Source organism: Canis aureus, chromosome X (assembly GCF_053574225.1).
Source record: "Canis aureus isolate CA01 chromosome X, VMU_Caureus_v.1.0, whole genome shotgun sequence".
Classification (NCBI taxonomy): Eukaryota; Metazoa; Chordata; class Mammalia; order Carnivora; family Canidae; genus Canis; species Canis aureus.
The window spans coordinates 72,267,264-72,284,610 of NC_135649.1; the positions used below are offsets into that span (position 1 = coordinate 72,267,264).

The 17,347-nt window shown below is 40.1% G+C and overlaps 1 protein-coding gene across 1 annotated transcript in view; it reads right to left on the reverse strand.

Moving 5' to 3' along the window:
• Window positions 1-17,347, reverse strand: part of AR (androgen receptor) — a 186,478-nt gene that overhangs the window by 69,797 nt on the left and 99,334 nt on the right. The window contains exon 2 of the mRNA XM_077889678.1: window positions 12,371-12,522. Coding sequence (XP_077745804.1) covers window positions 12,371-12,522 — 152 coding nt within the window. The remainder of the gene's footprint in view (window positions 1-12,370; window positions 12,523-17,347) is intronic.

The window sequence follows — 17,347 nt, forward strand, 5'->3', positions numbered from 1 at the left end:
ATCCCCCCCATTGCTGTATAATCTATCCCATTTTTTACTTATTCTCTCTTATGACATTTATCAGAGCAGTATTGAATTTTTGTTTCTACATTGCTATCCCCTACTAAACTTCGAGATATTTGAAAGGAGGACTGTGTCTCATTCACCACTGAGTTTCCAGTACCAAGTAGAAGGCCTAGAATATGCTTGCTGTATGCTTATCTGCTGCTCCTGTTGGACTGAGATGTTTTACTCATCTCTCTATCCATACTTCTTAGCACAAGGCCTGACACATAATAGAGGCTGAATGTATGTGGAACTGAGATGAATTAGTTCCCTTCCTACTCTCTTAGTCCTCTCTACGTCAGTTTCCTCATTTGCAAGTATCTACTACCACACAGAGGGGTTGTAAAGATTAGGTAAGCACTTAGGGTAATGCCTAACACAGAGAAAATGTTCAGTAAATATTAACTGCTATGATTATCATCACCATTATTGTTTGTTGCTGTTGATAAGGCTTCCAGACCCACTGATGGGGGATAAGGCCCCTCTTGTTTAGAGTTGTCTTAAAACTTAGCTGACCTTGGAGGGCATGTCCACCAGATTAGGAACTCCCTGACAGCAAGGCCAACTCACACTCATCTCTGGGCCCACACAGAGCCTGATACAATACATGTTTTTTGAAAAAATGAATGAGTATAAGCTGCTCACCTCCAGCCCTTCTTCTCTAGCCACTCAATCATGAGAATACAAACGCCTAAAATCTAGTTCCATCTAACTAGGAGACAGGACCCAGGGAACTCTGTGCTGCCCACCATTGCTCTAGCCAATTCCTTTTGGGTCCTTGATATTTAGGAATGTACACATCTGAAAAACTATTATATTCTGAATTTTGTCTGAAATATGCCATCTGTCTGAAAATAATTACTACCAAATTATCAATGTAAATAGCAACAGGTGAATTAGTTAGTTCATACTAGCATTTCTACAGTGAAATCATGGGACCCCTAGAAACATTCTATAATTTGATATGGGGCTGATTTTTCACTCATGTGCTAGGAGGCATTGTCCACAGTGTTTGGTTCATTTTATTTTTGAAAGTCTGGCACTATGCAAGGAAACTTCTAATTGTCTTATTAATGTAATTCCTTTTTTTATTTACTTATTTATTTATTTGAAAGAGAGTGAGAAAGAGGAAGAGGGAGAGAAACCCAAGCAGACTCCACATTGAGCACAGAATCAGACGGGGGGCTTGATCTCATAATCCTGAGATCATGACCTGCGCCAAAATCGAGTTGGATGCTCAACCAACTGAGCAACTCAGGTGCCCCCCAACCTCATGTAATTCTTATAATTACTCTGAGGATGGTCATTTTACCATCATTATCCTCATTTTATAGGTGAGAAGACTAAAGCTCAGGGAGGTGATGTCATTTTCGCAAGGTCACGCAGTTAACAAATGTTGAACTTAAATCAAGTAGTTTACCTGTATATCATCAGGGCTTCTAGGTAAAGAGCATTTTAGTATCTTTGTAGGGCTCTTAGGTAGATGAGAAGTCGTTCCACATATCCAAACCCCTTTCTTTTGCTTTCTGCATCTATTTCTGCTCCCATGTAATCATAATCTGAACCGAAATTTGCTGGCTAGTCCTCATCAAGTTGTAAAATGAACAAAGAAAAATATTTTCTAAGTAATGTGGGCTACAGAGGTGTTTCTGGGGAGTCATGGAGGCTACACAAGTGGGGTGGCAGAAGAGGCCTTTGTAGGACAGTGGGAAGTAGGAAGACTTTAGTCATAATCAACCCAAATAAAGGACCAACCCTGTCTGTATTTGGAAGATGAGCAGAGCTAAGGAACCTCAAGGAATGGATATGTACCTACTGATGGGCACTGGGGGCCCTTGGTAGGATACTAACCATCCCCAAAAAACATAGGCTTTCTGATAAGATCTGAAGGTGATTCAGGTAGGAGTTAAAGATAGGCAGTATGCTACACATTGGTTTTGGTTGGATCATTTTAAAAAGGATCAGCACTGAAGAGTGAGTGGAGGTGGAGGGATGTACAGCCAATCTATGGGAAGCAGACAGTGAATTTCAGCATATCACCAGTGTTTCATTTTAAACACAGTAGAGTCAGAGGTCATACTAAAGCATTATCCTGTTTTTGAAAGAAATGCTCCTTACCTCAAACAAAGACAACAACAGCAACAATAACACCACAACTAAACCACATTCCTCCAAGAGGTCCAAAGCACCAATAATATAGAAGGCAGTACTCTACATAAAAGATATTCTGGCTTGGTATCAAAAAATATCCATCTAGCTTCAGGAAAAGAAGCCTTAAAATTTATTTACACAGGTGCTGGCTCAGGTTTCTATTGAATCTGGCCTCAACATACTTTAAAACATGCCTCTGGCAGGACAAGGGAAACCAATGGCTGAAGAGCATGAAGGATAATTTATGACCTTTGTTAGCTTTTCTCCTGGACTGTGGCTGTGGACTTGCTTACCAGGGAGGTCAGACAATTCTTGGGGCTGAAGACACACAGAAAGCTCTGACACCTTCAAGTCCAAAGCCTGGAAACCAGGAAAGGCAATGACACATATGCTTGCTGAGCTGTCTGGGGAATGTTACACACAGTGCCCTGGAAGGCAAAGAAGGAAAAGGAAGAGACTGACCTTTGCTATATTCTTATACAAATACTACTGGCCCTGCTGATCAGTAACATTAACTAAGTAACACTGAAGAGGTGTGTGTGTGTGTGTGTGTGTGTGTGTGTGTGTGTGAGAGAGAGAGAGAGAGAGAGAGAGAGAGAGAGAGAATTACATTAACCAGGGGACTGTCACATATACCATTTCACATCTTTCCTTTCTGTCTATGCAGGGGACACCCTAAGTCTATGTGTGCCAATGACTAAGACTTCACTCCAGGAGAAGGAATCAAAAAACTTACTGGGCATCAGGAGCAGTGTCACACATCATTTATTTCTTACAACAGCCATGTGAGCTATTACTGTCCCCACAGAAACACAGAGAAGTTAGGTGACTTGGGATTGAACTCAGGTCTACCTATTTCCCATGGACAATGCATAATAAAGTGAACCACTGGCAAATGGAGACACATCTGAAATATCCATAAAACTTCAGAGATTCATTGTTAAATATTTAGATTGTTATAGACTTACTGCTAAATTCTGCAAAACCATATAGCCCAGCTACTTTATTATTCAGATGGAGGTTTTGTGGTGCAAAGGTGGAATGAGACATGCTTATGGCCACATGTTAAGTCAATGGCAGAACCAGAGCCCTCTTTGGTGCTCTTGCATTACATTTTGTTCCACTATCTGGACAGCAGCCTACTTCCAAAAAGCCCAGAGATTAGAGTAGGACAGGACTGCAAAGCTCAGCATGGGGTAGGGCAGGCACAAAGACAAGCACTGCATGTGATAAGGGGAACTCAACCATCTCTGCACTGCATAATGTTTCCCAAACAAGCCTCTTGCATTCATGAATCCCTTGTCTTTGGTTGGTCTGTCCCCTCTTCCTGAAGTTCCCTTCCTACCTTTTTGTACCTAGCAAATTATCATACATCCCTCAAGACCCAAAGCAACCCTTAACTTTTCTCCGGAGCCTTCTCAAACTTCCCAGGTAAAACAACTCATCTTATTCTATATATGTTCAGGGGACTGTGTACTTTTTTCTAGTACAGCACTAATCTCTTTGTTATATTGAGAACTCTGTGTCATATTCACTCCACAGCCACTAAATAGTTGTATGACTTTGAGCAAGTCACTTTAACTCTTCTGTGCCTTGGTTCCCGTTGCAAATTGGGGATAATATACCCTACGTCATAGGGTTACTGTGAGGATGGAATGAAAAAAGTCTATCAAGCAGTATTGGGCCTACTGAATGCCCAATTAATCGTTTTTGTTATTATCTCTTATCCCAGTGCCTGGTAGAGATCTGGTGTCCACATTAAGTAAGCACCTATTGTTGAATAAATAGACACCACATGAGGAAAGTGCCAGTCATCAGCCATTTTGGATATCCACACAGTCAGGCTACTACTTTGTGAGTCCATAAATTCCTTATCAAAGACTAGACTAGACTAGTGTTCTGTAAACTTTTCTGTGTTATAGAACCTCTGACTATCACGTGAAAGCTATGAAACTCTCCCTAAAAAATCCATACATGTTTATACACATGAAACCTTGCAGAATCTTCATATCATTAAAAGTCTCATAGAGCCCTTCAACTATAGATTAGCATTAGTATCCATTCCCCTGCTAAAGAGAAAAACTACACTTACGGAAGATGCACTCACACATGGTGGAAGCAGAGGGGATTCAGATAGGTTGAGCACGTTTTAGGAGCCAAAGGCTGCTCTAAATGTTTATTATGCTGTCTCACATAATTCTTGGGGGTTTCAAGGTAACAATCTCTGTGGTTCTGGTTGCTAATTGGCAGTGAGGCCAGAGGATCCTCAGACAAGAAGTAAGAAATTTTTAGCAAGCCCTAATTTCTACCAGTTATATGTTCTGTGAACATGGAAAAGCCATTTCCTTTCTCTGAGCCTCAGTTTCCTTATCCATAAAATGGCTTGGTCAGATTTTTAGATTTATAGGTTTTAAAAGATCCAAGTTTTGAAAGATTAGCATTTTAAGAGCCTGAGACTCCAACCACTGCAAATCTTTTGTCTTTTCATTAAACAACTCCTGGCTGAATTAGATGTCCACAAAGTGAAAGGCTGTAGGAATGCGTTTATGTAACTTATGGAACTGTAAGAAGCCCAGCATCCAGGGCCCACAAGCAGATACTACAATGAAATCAAGGTCTGTCCACAATATGATGCATCTCAGGAGAGAAAGGAAGATCAAAATTTTAAAAGACAACAAGACGTTGTAACTTTTTACCTCCATCCTAAAATACAATATTTTCTGTTATTGACATCAAAGAGGAGAAAAATACATTTCTCTAGCTCCTAGCCCCATGGAAATCATTCTGTGATAAACTTTGAGAAGGCTCAAAGCCAAGGGTCAAGGAACCAAGGTTGTACCATTTGTATGCATTTGCTATGTCTCTGAGCTCTTACATTAGCTTGGTAATGAGCAAAATTTGCTTGAGAAAAAGTGTTAAATTATGCTTCTGTTCTGTGACTATATGAAGAGAGCGAATTAAAAGCCAGCAAGGCTGGCTGTATCAGAATCAGAATTTTCCCTATGGAGAGTAGGAAGTGGTGGAAAGACTATGGCTCACATGTCCCTGGCCCTACCTAATGAAGAAATTGCTGATGAACCACCAGCTCTTTTTTTTTTAAAGATTTTATTTATTCATGAGAGACACAGAGAGAGAGGCAGAGACACAGGCAGAGGGAGAAGCAAGCTCCATGCAGGTAGCCTGACATGGGACTCAATCCCAGGTCTCCAGGATCACACCCTGGGCTAAAGGCAGCGCTAAACCACTGAGCCACCTGGGCTGCCCGAACCACCAGCTCTTAAGTATTTGGGGCTTTCTTAGGAAGACAAACTTCCTGTCAAATGAGTGCTACTCAGTGGCTTCTTGGTTTCTCCCATAGTACCTGTGTCTTTCTTAACTTCTGTCATTTCTGACTCTATTGTTCCTCTTCACTATTTTTCTTGTTTGCCTAAGCATAACTCTTTTTTTCTACTTTGGTTAGTATATTTATATATTTGAGAGGCAGCTGTGCTATACCAGAGTGACTATTACTTTCAAATCAGAACACCCGGGTTCAAATTCCAGCTATTCCATTTACAATCTGTTGATTAACTGGCAAAACCCTTGATCTACTTATGTGGAAAACCACAAGGATGACTTTGCCTTCTGTCCCAGATGATTGTGAAATTCAAATGAGCAGTGGATATAGTGGCCCTGCATTCACTGAAGATATTTAAAGATGTCCAGGATTGGGGCACTTGGGTGGCTCAGTCGGTTAAGCATCAGACTCTTCATTTCGGTTCAGGTCATGATCTCAGGGTGATGAGATGGAGCACCATGGCAGGCTCTGGGCTAGATGAGGAGACTGCTTAAGATTCCCCCCCTCTCTCTGGCCCTCCCCCCACTTACACACATGCTCTCTCTCTCTAAAAAAAAAGTGTCCAGGATTATGATCGCCAAGCTCCTTAAGGCAAGCTCTTTATCTTGAGAATGTGAGCCCAATACCCCACATGTAGTAATAAGCAACCAGTAAATATTTATTGGCTGAATGGATGTGCAGATTACTACCAGGCCTGTTCTTGTGAGGTATTCAGTAGAGGACAGTGCCTAGTCTAGCCAGGAGCTAAGGAGATTCCATTGGGGGGTGCCCCAGGAATTGCAACAAAGACTGGAAGCAAAGCGACTGAGAAATCTAATCCTTATTCCCTTTATAAAGACTCATTCACCTCTAAATCTCAGGTTTTTCTTTTGTATAAGAGGAAGTTTCCTATTCTGTACACTCTTTTGGCAGGTACAAAGCTCACCTGCCTCTATGGAATACTGAGAGCAGTTGCTTAGCCATGAAAAGGAGTATGAACACCTGAATAATTGGTTCCAGAAGTATGCACACATAGTTACTATAACTGAAGAGACTATTTTTTGAAATAATGGCTCATCTCAGAGTCCGATCATTCTGAAGGATAGTGTGTTTCTTGCTATGGGACTAGAGCCCACAGAAGTAAGAAATCACTCCTGCCTTTGGAGAAAAGATGGTTCTGACATTTACCCTTACAATAGAAGCCAGCTGCAAAGATCTATGAAACAGAGTCGCACAATTACCAATAGATTCTTTGAAGGACTGAAAAAAAGTTCTGGCTGCAGTATATGGCTTTAAAAATTTAAATTTGGGTACTAGTAACACAAGGTGGAAGCAGGCAACAGACTCAGAAGATCTTGCAAGTGACATGGCAACTTCTTTTTAATCATTGCTTCATAAAATGTACATGCTAAAACTAAGCAGGCAGAGAGCACTATACAGCAGCAATGGCAAATTCTTGACATGGTTCCCAAATTGCGCACTAACAAGAGACTTTAGTGGGTATCAAATACAATGGGTTACAGAGCTAAATTATTTATTCTGAAGGCCTGTGGTCTAGTCTCCTTATGGGGATAACCAGAATTAAGCCAGCAAATGTGTAAAGAAACAGAATTATGGGCAGATTCATAACTCAGCTGGCCACCTGGGACCTGCTTTCTATGAATAGAGTTTTTCCATATCACTTATTACCAGATATTCCCCAAAGTCCTTTCTCTTTACCATCTGGGTTATACATGGCATCAAGCAAAACTCATTCACATATATTTCATAGTTATCCACATGCTTACAGTGCAAAAGTCTACAAAACATATAAAATGTTTTCAATTTCTCTGGATATTGCAAAGGGGAATGAACTATTAGATCATTAGAAAAAATGTGCCCTCTTCTAGCATTCTTCTATTAATTTACTTTTTCCTGTTTACTAAAAAGGCACCAGACCAGGCATTCTGGACAAGCAAGACATGCAAACTTTGGCCACTGAAGAAGAATGTTTAAAATTAAATAATCTAAAGAGTTACTAAAATACCAGGAGACTGGAAAAGGTGAAATTTACTATGCCGATTTGCAAGCACAGGAGTGATCATCTAAAGCTGGAGTCCACAAGCTAAATCCAGTGTGCCATTTGTTTCTGTGTGGCTTAAGAGCTGAGATGATTTTTTTTTTTTAATTTTTTGAGATGATTTTTAAATTTTAAATGGCTAAAAAGAGAGAAAAGAAAAATACACTGAATGGCATGTGAAAATTAAATGAAATACAAATTTCAGTGTCATAAAGTTTTACTGTAATACAGCCACACCCATTAGCTTATGTTATGTATAGTCTAGGGCTGCTTTCAGGCTACAAAAGCAGAGTTGAGTAGTCAAGTCAGAGACCATATGGCCCACAAAACCTAAAATATTTACTACCTGGTCCTTTATAGGAAAATTTGGCTGACCCCCTGATCTAAAGTTTGACATTTAGAAAAACCAGAGACAGATAAAAGATAAGAGGAACTTTCGGAAAAGCTATTTAGGATCAGTGCAATCAGGATCAGTCAATTCCTTGGCCAAAGATACCTATCAAGGCTCTGTTGAAGCTGCAAGCAGAACCTCCTAACATTGTTAACTTGCCCTTGGGAAATGTTACTCAAAAAGCCAGGGAGTGAAGAGGACACTGAAAAGCACGAAAAACTCTCTGCAAGACTCCAAACAAGAAGTAATATTCAATTCCACATGAGTTGAGGTGGGAAAGAGTGGATTTAAAGGACAGAAAGAGTTCAATTTGGGTTCACTTAGATTTCTTCCCTCACAAAAACCTGGGGTGAGAGAGGGAATCAAAGCCATACTTATTTAAAATTTGCCAGGAATACTAAATTGGGACATATTGTAAACATCAGTGACGATGCTGTAATTCTTTGAGTCCAGAATGTAAACTACAGTTTCAATTTTATGATGTGTACCAAACAGCACTCCATGTGTACAAAACAAATGGATGTACAATCTCCAATGTTTTACTAGAAAATGTCTGAAAAATAGTAAATTCTTGAGCACACAGTGCACATGATGAACTAATTAACCCTCTTTGAAACATGATGTGATAGAGATGGAGATTTACGTCCTGATTTTCCAGATGAGAAAATGGAAAAGAAAGGAAGTTATCCAACTATGGTCACAATGCTGGGGGAAGGGAGAATCTCAGAGTCCTGAATTTTTAACCTAGCCCATCCACCATGCATTTTCTCAGCTAGCTCTATCCTTATCTGAAAATTGATTTTTAAAATACGATCTAGGATTCACCAATCGTTAGGAAGGCAAAACCAAAAGTGCATATAGGTATGTATAAATGCATGTTTGTTTGCTGACAACATAATAGTTTTGACAGTGATGATATTTGTAATTTGTAGAACCATCATAAAAAGTCAAAGCCAGAAAAGCATATTAAAAATACATAGGGGTGCCTGGGTGGCTCAGTCTATTAAGTGTCGGAGTCTTGGTTTTGGCTCAGGTCATGATCTCGGGGTCATGAGATCAAGCCCAGCATTAGGCTCTGCACTGGGTATGGAACCTGCTTGGGATTCTCTCTCTCTCCCTCTCTCTCTCTCTCTGAAAAAACTCTAGTTTAAGTCCCTTATTTTACAGACAGAGAAAATTGAAATCCAAAGAGGAGAATTGATTATTCAAAGCCAGACAACTAAAACCCCTTGGAGCCCCTGCTCCTGTGTATGGGCATCACCTTCCTTTGACTTCCTGGTCTTTTAGATAGCATTCAGTATGCCTTCCCCATTACTTCCCTGCTCATTCCAACACCCCGCCAGCTAGCTGATTCTCCTTGTGCCTGTTTCTTGCCCATAGATCATCCCCCAACTGCATGTGCCCACATGCACACTCGCACGTACATGCACTCATACACACACAGAGTTTTTATCAACCAGATTTTAGTGATTTTATCCCTATGGCCTACCACGATTACTCTTTTAATCTCACAATATATAGATACTTCCTTAACTAGCCTAATTCTCACCCCAAACTCCCAGAATTACTGACAATGAGAAAATATGAAGATCCTTCCTCTTCTTCCTCCTCAATAGCAAAACCTGGCTAGATTACAATTGACTCTGTGCTGAGCCTTGCACCAATGACAGCATTAAAGTCTCATGCTTTATGAACTACCAAAGCTAGAAATGGATTTCTGTCTGACATGCCAGGCTTTTAAGTTTTGTACCTGTGCCCAGTCCAGAGATTTCTGAAACCATGAATAAAGTGGTAATCAACACTCTGAATACTCAGTCTGACTTAACTGACAATGACAAACAAATGAGGAAAAGAAAGATTTGTGCTCCCACTCTCTCCAAAACAGGTGGAATTTCAAGTTTCAACAAGGCAGATTCAGAAACACTTTCATGAAGGCCATTCGGGCAATAAGGACACATTGTAAAAATGAGGGAAAAAAATCCAAATCAATAAATGTTCTCTGTGGGTAATAAGACAGCCCCCTGCCTTCAAATAGAGATAATGACAGCAGTAAACTCCAGCCAACAAGCTTTATAGATGGGAGAAGAAAGAAAATGCCTTTTTTTTTGGCTTTGTTTTCTGTGTGTGTGTGTGTGTGTGTGTGTGTGTGTGTGTGTGTGTGTGTTTTAACCACTTTCTTCTATCCCTCAAAGGACTCAGGACTGGAATGTGGGGTTCATATCCTAAAGAAGCCAAGGGGCTCCACAGCTTTCTAAGAAATCCATTTGTGATTTTCCATACTTCAACAGTCAAGAGTATTTGGTTCCATGAGCTGATGGAGGCTCTTTTTCTCAATATTACCAAGTTTCCCTAACTTATGTGATTCTAGGGTCTAGAGCATTTTGAGACCTTCCTGGATTTCCAAGTGTTCTGTAAGTTGAGTGATTAGCCATCTCTGCTTCCTTGTTCTCAAACAGCCCAAGATCCACATCATAGCACAGCTCTTTCCAGGTAGCCCCTGCCAGTTGCCACTGTGCCTTTCTCCCTCTTTCAGCCCTAACTTCTGCAGAAAGCTCCTATGTGGAGTATGTTATGACAGCAAATTTTCCCTTTTACAATATGTCTTATCACTTTCCCTGTTTTCTAAAAATAGCAATATTGTGACCCAGATTTAGAAAACCCAGAGGTAGCATCATATAAAATCTAATCTATTGAATTTGCTTGTTCAGTTGCTTACTTAAACTCTTTCCTCATCTGATCACACCATCTCTACATGAGTGCTCTGGTTTATTCTATGCTCTACAGACAAAGCCTACAGGATAATGGGGTAGGGGAGGAAGCAAATTCTCACTGAGGAAACTGGGGGTGATCTGATGTCTTTGGGCTGTTCCCCACTTTCGTTTCTGACAGCCATCCTTCTGTAAGTATCTTAAGAAAGTCAAGAACTGCTCTCTGTGTCTCTTCCTAAACTGCCTAGGTCTAGGTACTGGGGGTCTGGACCTTCTACTAGCCCAGCACAGGCAGTAGCAATAGTCTACTTGGGGGTATGGACGGAACATGCAGCATATTTTCAGTAATACTGAAAGCTAGCTATCTATTGCTTTGGGGACTGGAAGAAAACAAGGTAACAGTTTTCTGTTTTATAAGTATTCCTGCCACCTGCCTAAAATTATAAAAATGCAATCATCATTTCAATTGACGGTCAATTGGAAAACCAGTAAAGGACACCTGCTTTGCATCTTTTCTCTAGATGCCAAGAATTCTCTGATGCTTCTGCTGTCCTCTGGTGGGTGCCATCACATTTCTAGTGAAAGGGGTGGCTTATATACCTGCCACTTTTAAGACTGTCCTCAGGGGTTTTAGTCTTTACCTAAGGCAAGACTGTTTTGGTTCCAACTTGGACCTCAACACTTCTAGGCCAGTGAGAGCAAAGGAAAAGTCTGGCAGGAAGTACTTCCTTTGTGGAAAATGGAGATAGGAGTAGATACTGGTGTTCAGCAACTGGGTCCACCTCCAGAGCAGAGCATTTTGGTCTAGAGGCTGCTTATCAGTGTCCCTTTGAGAAAAGAAGCCATTAGTACAGGATGAGGAATGAAGTGGATGAGTAGGAGGTTTGAGCCCAGGTCAATTGGGAAGAAAGGAGTCACTAGCATCTATAGGAGGTCTGGAAATGGGAGTTCTTGCTGTAGGATGTGGGCTGAGTACCTCTGAGACTTGATCAGACATGAACTGTTCTAAGCTCAATAAGACTAAGAAGCCAGGGTGTAGCCCACTTAGCCAAATGTAAGATGCAATTTAGCGTGAGTGCTATACCAATGGACTGGCCCTGAGGGCAAGTCTATGGAGAAAATAAAAGTGTTTTATCACTCTGTATCCCTATTTACCTAGAGGCCATTAATATAAAGGGTGCCCCATGAAGGCAGCAGCAGGAGGGAGTAGGAGCAGGGAACTGATGGTCTGCTGAACAGCAAAGAACACTACTTTTCTGGGGCTGAGGCCAAGGAGACTTTGTGAAGAGCAGTCCCATATACACTATAGTGAATGGGTGGGGAACACAGTTGGGGTTTCTCCATTCATAACTTCTCTAATAAAGACAATTTTTCCCTCACTACACAGCAGAGTGGAACACAAGCACAGAAGAAATTAGATCTTTTCAAATCATTAACTATCTTCTATCCCTAGGACTGCCCCAGGCTCTAAGCACCAGATAGAACCACCTTCATCGACTACATTGCCTGTACTACCAAGGTGGCAAAAGCCAGGGGACCAGCAAATATAAAAACTTTCTTCTTTAGGTTCTTAGGTTCTTTGAGAGGGTCCTACCAGTGACCTTGCCTCCAAGATTATAAAGTCCTGGGCTCTGAAAGACTGGTGTCCCTATATATAAGATAAAGGAGAAAGGGAGAAAGTAGTGTGTAAGACCCCTTACCTTCAGCGGCTCTTTTAAAGAAGACTTTGCAGCTTCCACAAGTGAGAGCTCCATAGTGACAGCCAGAAGCTTCATCACCGCAGATCAGACAGGTCTTCTGAGGTGGAAAGTAATAGTCAATGGGTAGAACATGGTCCCTGGAAGTCTCCAAACTGGAAAGACACATGAGAAACAATGCAATACATGTCAGTGGCTGGCAGAGATAAGAGGACAGAAGTCTGAGGTCTTCAGGAGCAAACTTACACGTGTAAATTATTGTTTTTTATAAAATAAAATTACTCCTTACTTAATTGAGTGTGAATCTGATTTCCTGTCATGCGGGCAGAGCCTTTTTGGATCCTGATAAGGAATTCGAGAAGTTCTCTGGAACCAGCCACTCTCATGGGCTAAGTTTATATGAGGGAAGGATGAAGACAGAAACCCGAGGTTAAGGTATCTAACTTAAAGTGGTTCTGGCAACAATTTCAGAGCAGTTAAGTGGTATGAACCCAGCTCTATGGCTTTACCTTATCCAAAGGGAGATCTAAGGCAAAAAAGTCTAAACAAAGCAGTCTGGTATGCTTTGCTCGAGTTCTCTGAGCCTCACTCTCACCTGTCAATAATATTGCTCATCCTATTGAGCTGTTGAGAGTGGCAGTATGAATTATATAAAAGGATAAAAAGCCTTTAAAATGAATACACAAGTGAGGGATCATGATTAGTGTCATCATACCAGTCTTAATTGTTCTATATTTCCCCCACTCCTTGACTTTACTTAGTCATCTCTGTAGATCACATGGGCATCCTCTCACCTCCATTCTACAACACTGAGTAGCAGAATCCTTATGCCTGAGGGTTTTGTTGGGAAATGATGCTGGAAATTTCTCAGATACCATCCCAACATGTGGCCATTAAAATACTCATAAGGTCCTTAGGCTAGGATGGAGCCTCAGGTGTCACCTAGTCTAAACTTCCTATCTCTAAGAAGGTCTGTGTCTGAGTCCTATCAGATGGATATGAAGGAGAGGGTCAGAAAAGCCAATCCTGAAACCTTAATGGAAGTGTAATTCTAAGTCTCCCATAGCAATTCAAGTTGAAACAAATGAAACATGGTTCTTCTAACCCAAGGTCAAATTTTTTTCTCTCCTATGCTCTCTGTCTCAGCATTCAGCAAAACCCAAGTGACATCCTGGGTTAATCTTCCAAAAGTAGATGACAATTGCCCATATTCTCATCTACAGGAATGCAGCCATACTTTTTATGAGCACTTCTTCCTTACTAAGAAAGGAAGGAAGGAAGGAAAATAAGCCTTAATGGCAGCCTATTTGCTGTGTTGGGTGATTTCTACACTTCAAAACAACTCTGGGAAATATTTTTTTCCTCATTATTATATCATATGAAGAAAGACTCAGAGAGGTGAAGCCCAAAATGATTTGACAGCAAACCCAGGATATCTGGCTCCAAATCCAACACAGTTTCCATTACCCTATCATCTTCCTGCTACTCTTTCACTTTCTACACATGTCTCTTTGATTACCATGCTAAGCACAGTCATCAGAATTCAAACAAGCATGAAATGTTATCCTCCCTTGAATAATCATGGATCAGCCCTGGCAGGGCAAGAGCAAAGAAAATTTTCGCTTAGGCTATAGTTGACAAGCACTTTACCTCTAAGACACAAATATTAGCATTTATTCAAGTCCCCCCAAGTACAACAGAAGTCACTCAAAAAGTCTGGCTGATATGCAAACCCAGCAGCTGGCTATGGTGGCCTATCTTTTTCCTTCACAAGCTCTCCAGTTCCTAACTTGACTTTGGAAAGCCAGCAAGACTAGCAGAACCACAAGTTCCCCAGGAAAATAGCTCACTTCCCATATGTAAATGGGCCAAATGCTAAGAGCATCATTCCTTTGGCTAAAAATGTCATTTCCTCGGGTAAAAAATGTATCATTCATGAAGCAAGGAGAAGCAGCAGAAGTTTTTTGTTTTTATTTTTGTAAGTGTATTCATATTTTTCTTTTTTTGACTTCTGAAACTAATGTAAGCCATTCAAATAAAATAAAAAAGACATGTATTTAGGCACATTATGTGCCAGGCCATTTCATATGTATCAGGTTATTTAATCTCCCCCAAAGCCTTGCCAGGTAACTCCGTATCATCTCTGTATTGTAGGAAAGGAATTGATGTTCAGGAAAATTGAGCTGGTTCAAGATCACTCATCTCCTAAGTGGAAATGCCAGATTCCATCCTAGGTAAGTCTGACTCCAAAGTGCCTATGACTAACCATGTTATAAAATTAAAGGTTGAAATTAGATAGACTCAACTCAACTCCTAGCACCTAGCCCTATGAACCAAGCAAAGGGCTAGGTGCTGGGAATATCATGATAATCAATATATTATTCTTGCCTCTAAGAAACCTACTATCTACCAGAGAAGACAGGAAGCAAGAAACTGTAAAATAACATAGTAGATAAAATAATAAAGCAGAATATAGACTGCTACAGATGAGAAAGCACCTCAAAGACAAGAATGTTTTTTTAAAGGTATGAAGGTATATATGGGTAAATGAAGTGATGATGATAATGACAGTAATTTTTATCATATAGCTGGAAAATAAACACTAGATATACAGTATAGAAACCTGCCTAAACAAGAGGTAGTTTTGAAAAGAGCCTTGAAGGAACAGAAATTTTCATCCACATTAAAATTTAAAATACAGTTCAAATTGTACAAACTAATTCAATTAATCAAATTTATGATCAATGCTTAAAGACTGAAAAAAGTCATCAATATTTTGGTTATAGATATGTTTAATAAAATGCACCATTTATGGAAATAACTATAGAAAAGGAGAAAGAAGGGGAGAAATAATAAAGACAGTTTGAGAATCTGAACTTTTCCTAATTACAACCCACTTTTTTAAAAAAGATTTTATTTATCAATGAGAGACAGAGAGAGAGAGAGAGAGGCAGAGGGAGAAGCAGGCTCCATGCAGGGAGCCCAACGTGGGACTCGATCCCGGGACTCCAGTATCACGCCCCCGGCCAAAGGCAGGCGCCAAACCGCCGAGCCACCCAGGGATCCCCACCACCCACTTTGACTAAAGGCCTGAGTACTTGCTAACTTCTCCAGGCTGGTCTCCACCCGCCTGCCCCTCTTCTTTCTGGAAAAATATGTTGGATAGCGCTCTTACTGACTCTGACCTAGTGTAGACAAAAGGCACATTTCAATTCTGCCTCATGGGCTGACCTCTGGGCATTGGTAATGAAAATTGCAACAAGTGTCCCTATCCAGGTGTATATCCTAGAGAAACTCATGCACATTTGTACCAGGAAGCATGTGTGGGAATGATCATATCACTTTTATTTATAAAAGCAGAAAAGATAAACATCCGCTAAGAGGTAAAAGGATAAATTACAGTGCCCTCATTCAATAAATTACAATTCAGCAATGACAAGAAGAGAATACAACTACACATATGTAAATCCTACAAGCTAATGTTGCATAAAAGACATAAATTACAATAGCCTAAATATTATATGATTCCATGACATACAGTCCCCAAAAAAAGTGCAGAAGTAAACAATACATAATTTGGGAATATATATATATATATATTATATATAATATGTTTTAAGCATTTATATATATATATATATATGTATATATATACACATATATATATATATATATATGAAAATCATATACATCCAAGGGACTAATAAACCCCAATGTAGGATAGTGGTTACTTCTAAGGGGAGACTATGGTTAATGATATAAGGAAGGAGGATACAAGTTGATTTATGCATGCATTCAAAAATGTCTACTACATACCAGGCACTATTCTAGGTTCTGGAGTTAGAGCAATAAACAAAAGAAATGGTTTTAAAGTTCTTATTCTTTAATCAGGGCTCATGAGCATTCATTTTATTATTATGCTGTATATCTAACTTATACAATGCATGCATTCATGCTTTCTATGGCTCTAACAGCACATTGTGAAAGAAAAAATAACCTGAGAAGTTTCTAACATCCTCCTAAATAGCAGCCTAAGCCCAAGTGCAAAAGTTTGCTTTGAGAACAAGTAAGTTCAGAATTTGCATGCCACATTTATATTTCTTGCCTCCCCTAGGTTACGTGCTCACTTATTATCCCTATGATGGACATTCAGTTTTGAGTCTGAAGGAAAAGCACTGCCACATAAAAAGGAACTTTCCCAAACCAGAATACCACTTGCTTTTCTTCAACAGTTTCACAATTAATTAAATAATCACTAGATTATTTAATTCTGGATCACTAGAAGCTAGGGGACTACAAATGCCAGCTCAACTATGGGGAACTTAGGCTCAGAAATTTTCAGCACCTAGCTATACTCTCAGTTTGTCTGTCTCTCAGACTTGAGAATACCTTAAAGGATCTGACTACTTTAAGCAAGTTCCCCAAGGACTGTGGAACCAAGATGAAATGCAAAAGTCACAGACTAGTTTTCCTTGTATGGAAGCTGAATGTCAGCTCAGCAGGGCTTTGGAGCCTGGCAGAGCTGGGCTGGAATCCTGTATCCACCACTGAACCTTGGTCCCAGTCATTAAGGCTCTCTGAACTCCATTTGTCTCATCTGGAGATGGGGCATACTTTCTAACCAAAAGGGCCTTTGTGAGAATTACATTAAATAGTACCTATCAAGCCCTTACTCCTGTGCCTGCCATATGATAGCTGCATTGTATATATAGGGTGCCTTCACCTTTTGCCTTATTATAATAAAGGGGGAAATGTCTAATATCCTTAAAATGAAAAAGATCATCTTTCTTGGCTATACAGTGCATTTAGAAAAAGGTAAATACAAGTGGAGAGATCAAGAATAAAAGGCTAGATGTGTAAAAGTGTTGTTTCCTGAGTCATTAATTTTAGCCATTCTGACTGGTGTGAGGTGGTATTTGATCATGGCTTTGATCTGTATTTTCCTGATGTTGAGAAATGTCAAGCATCTTTTCATGTGTC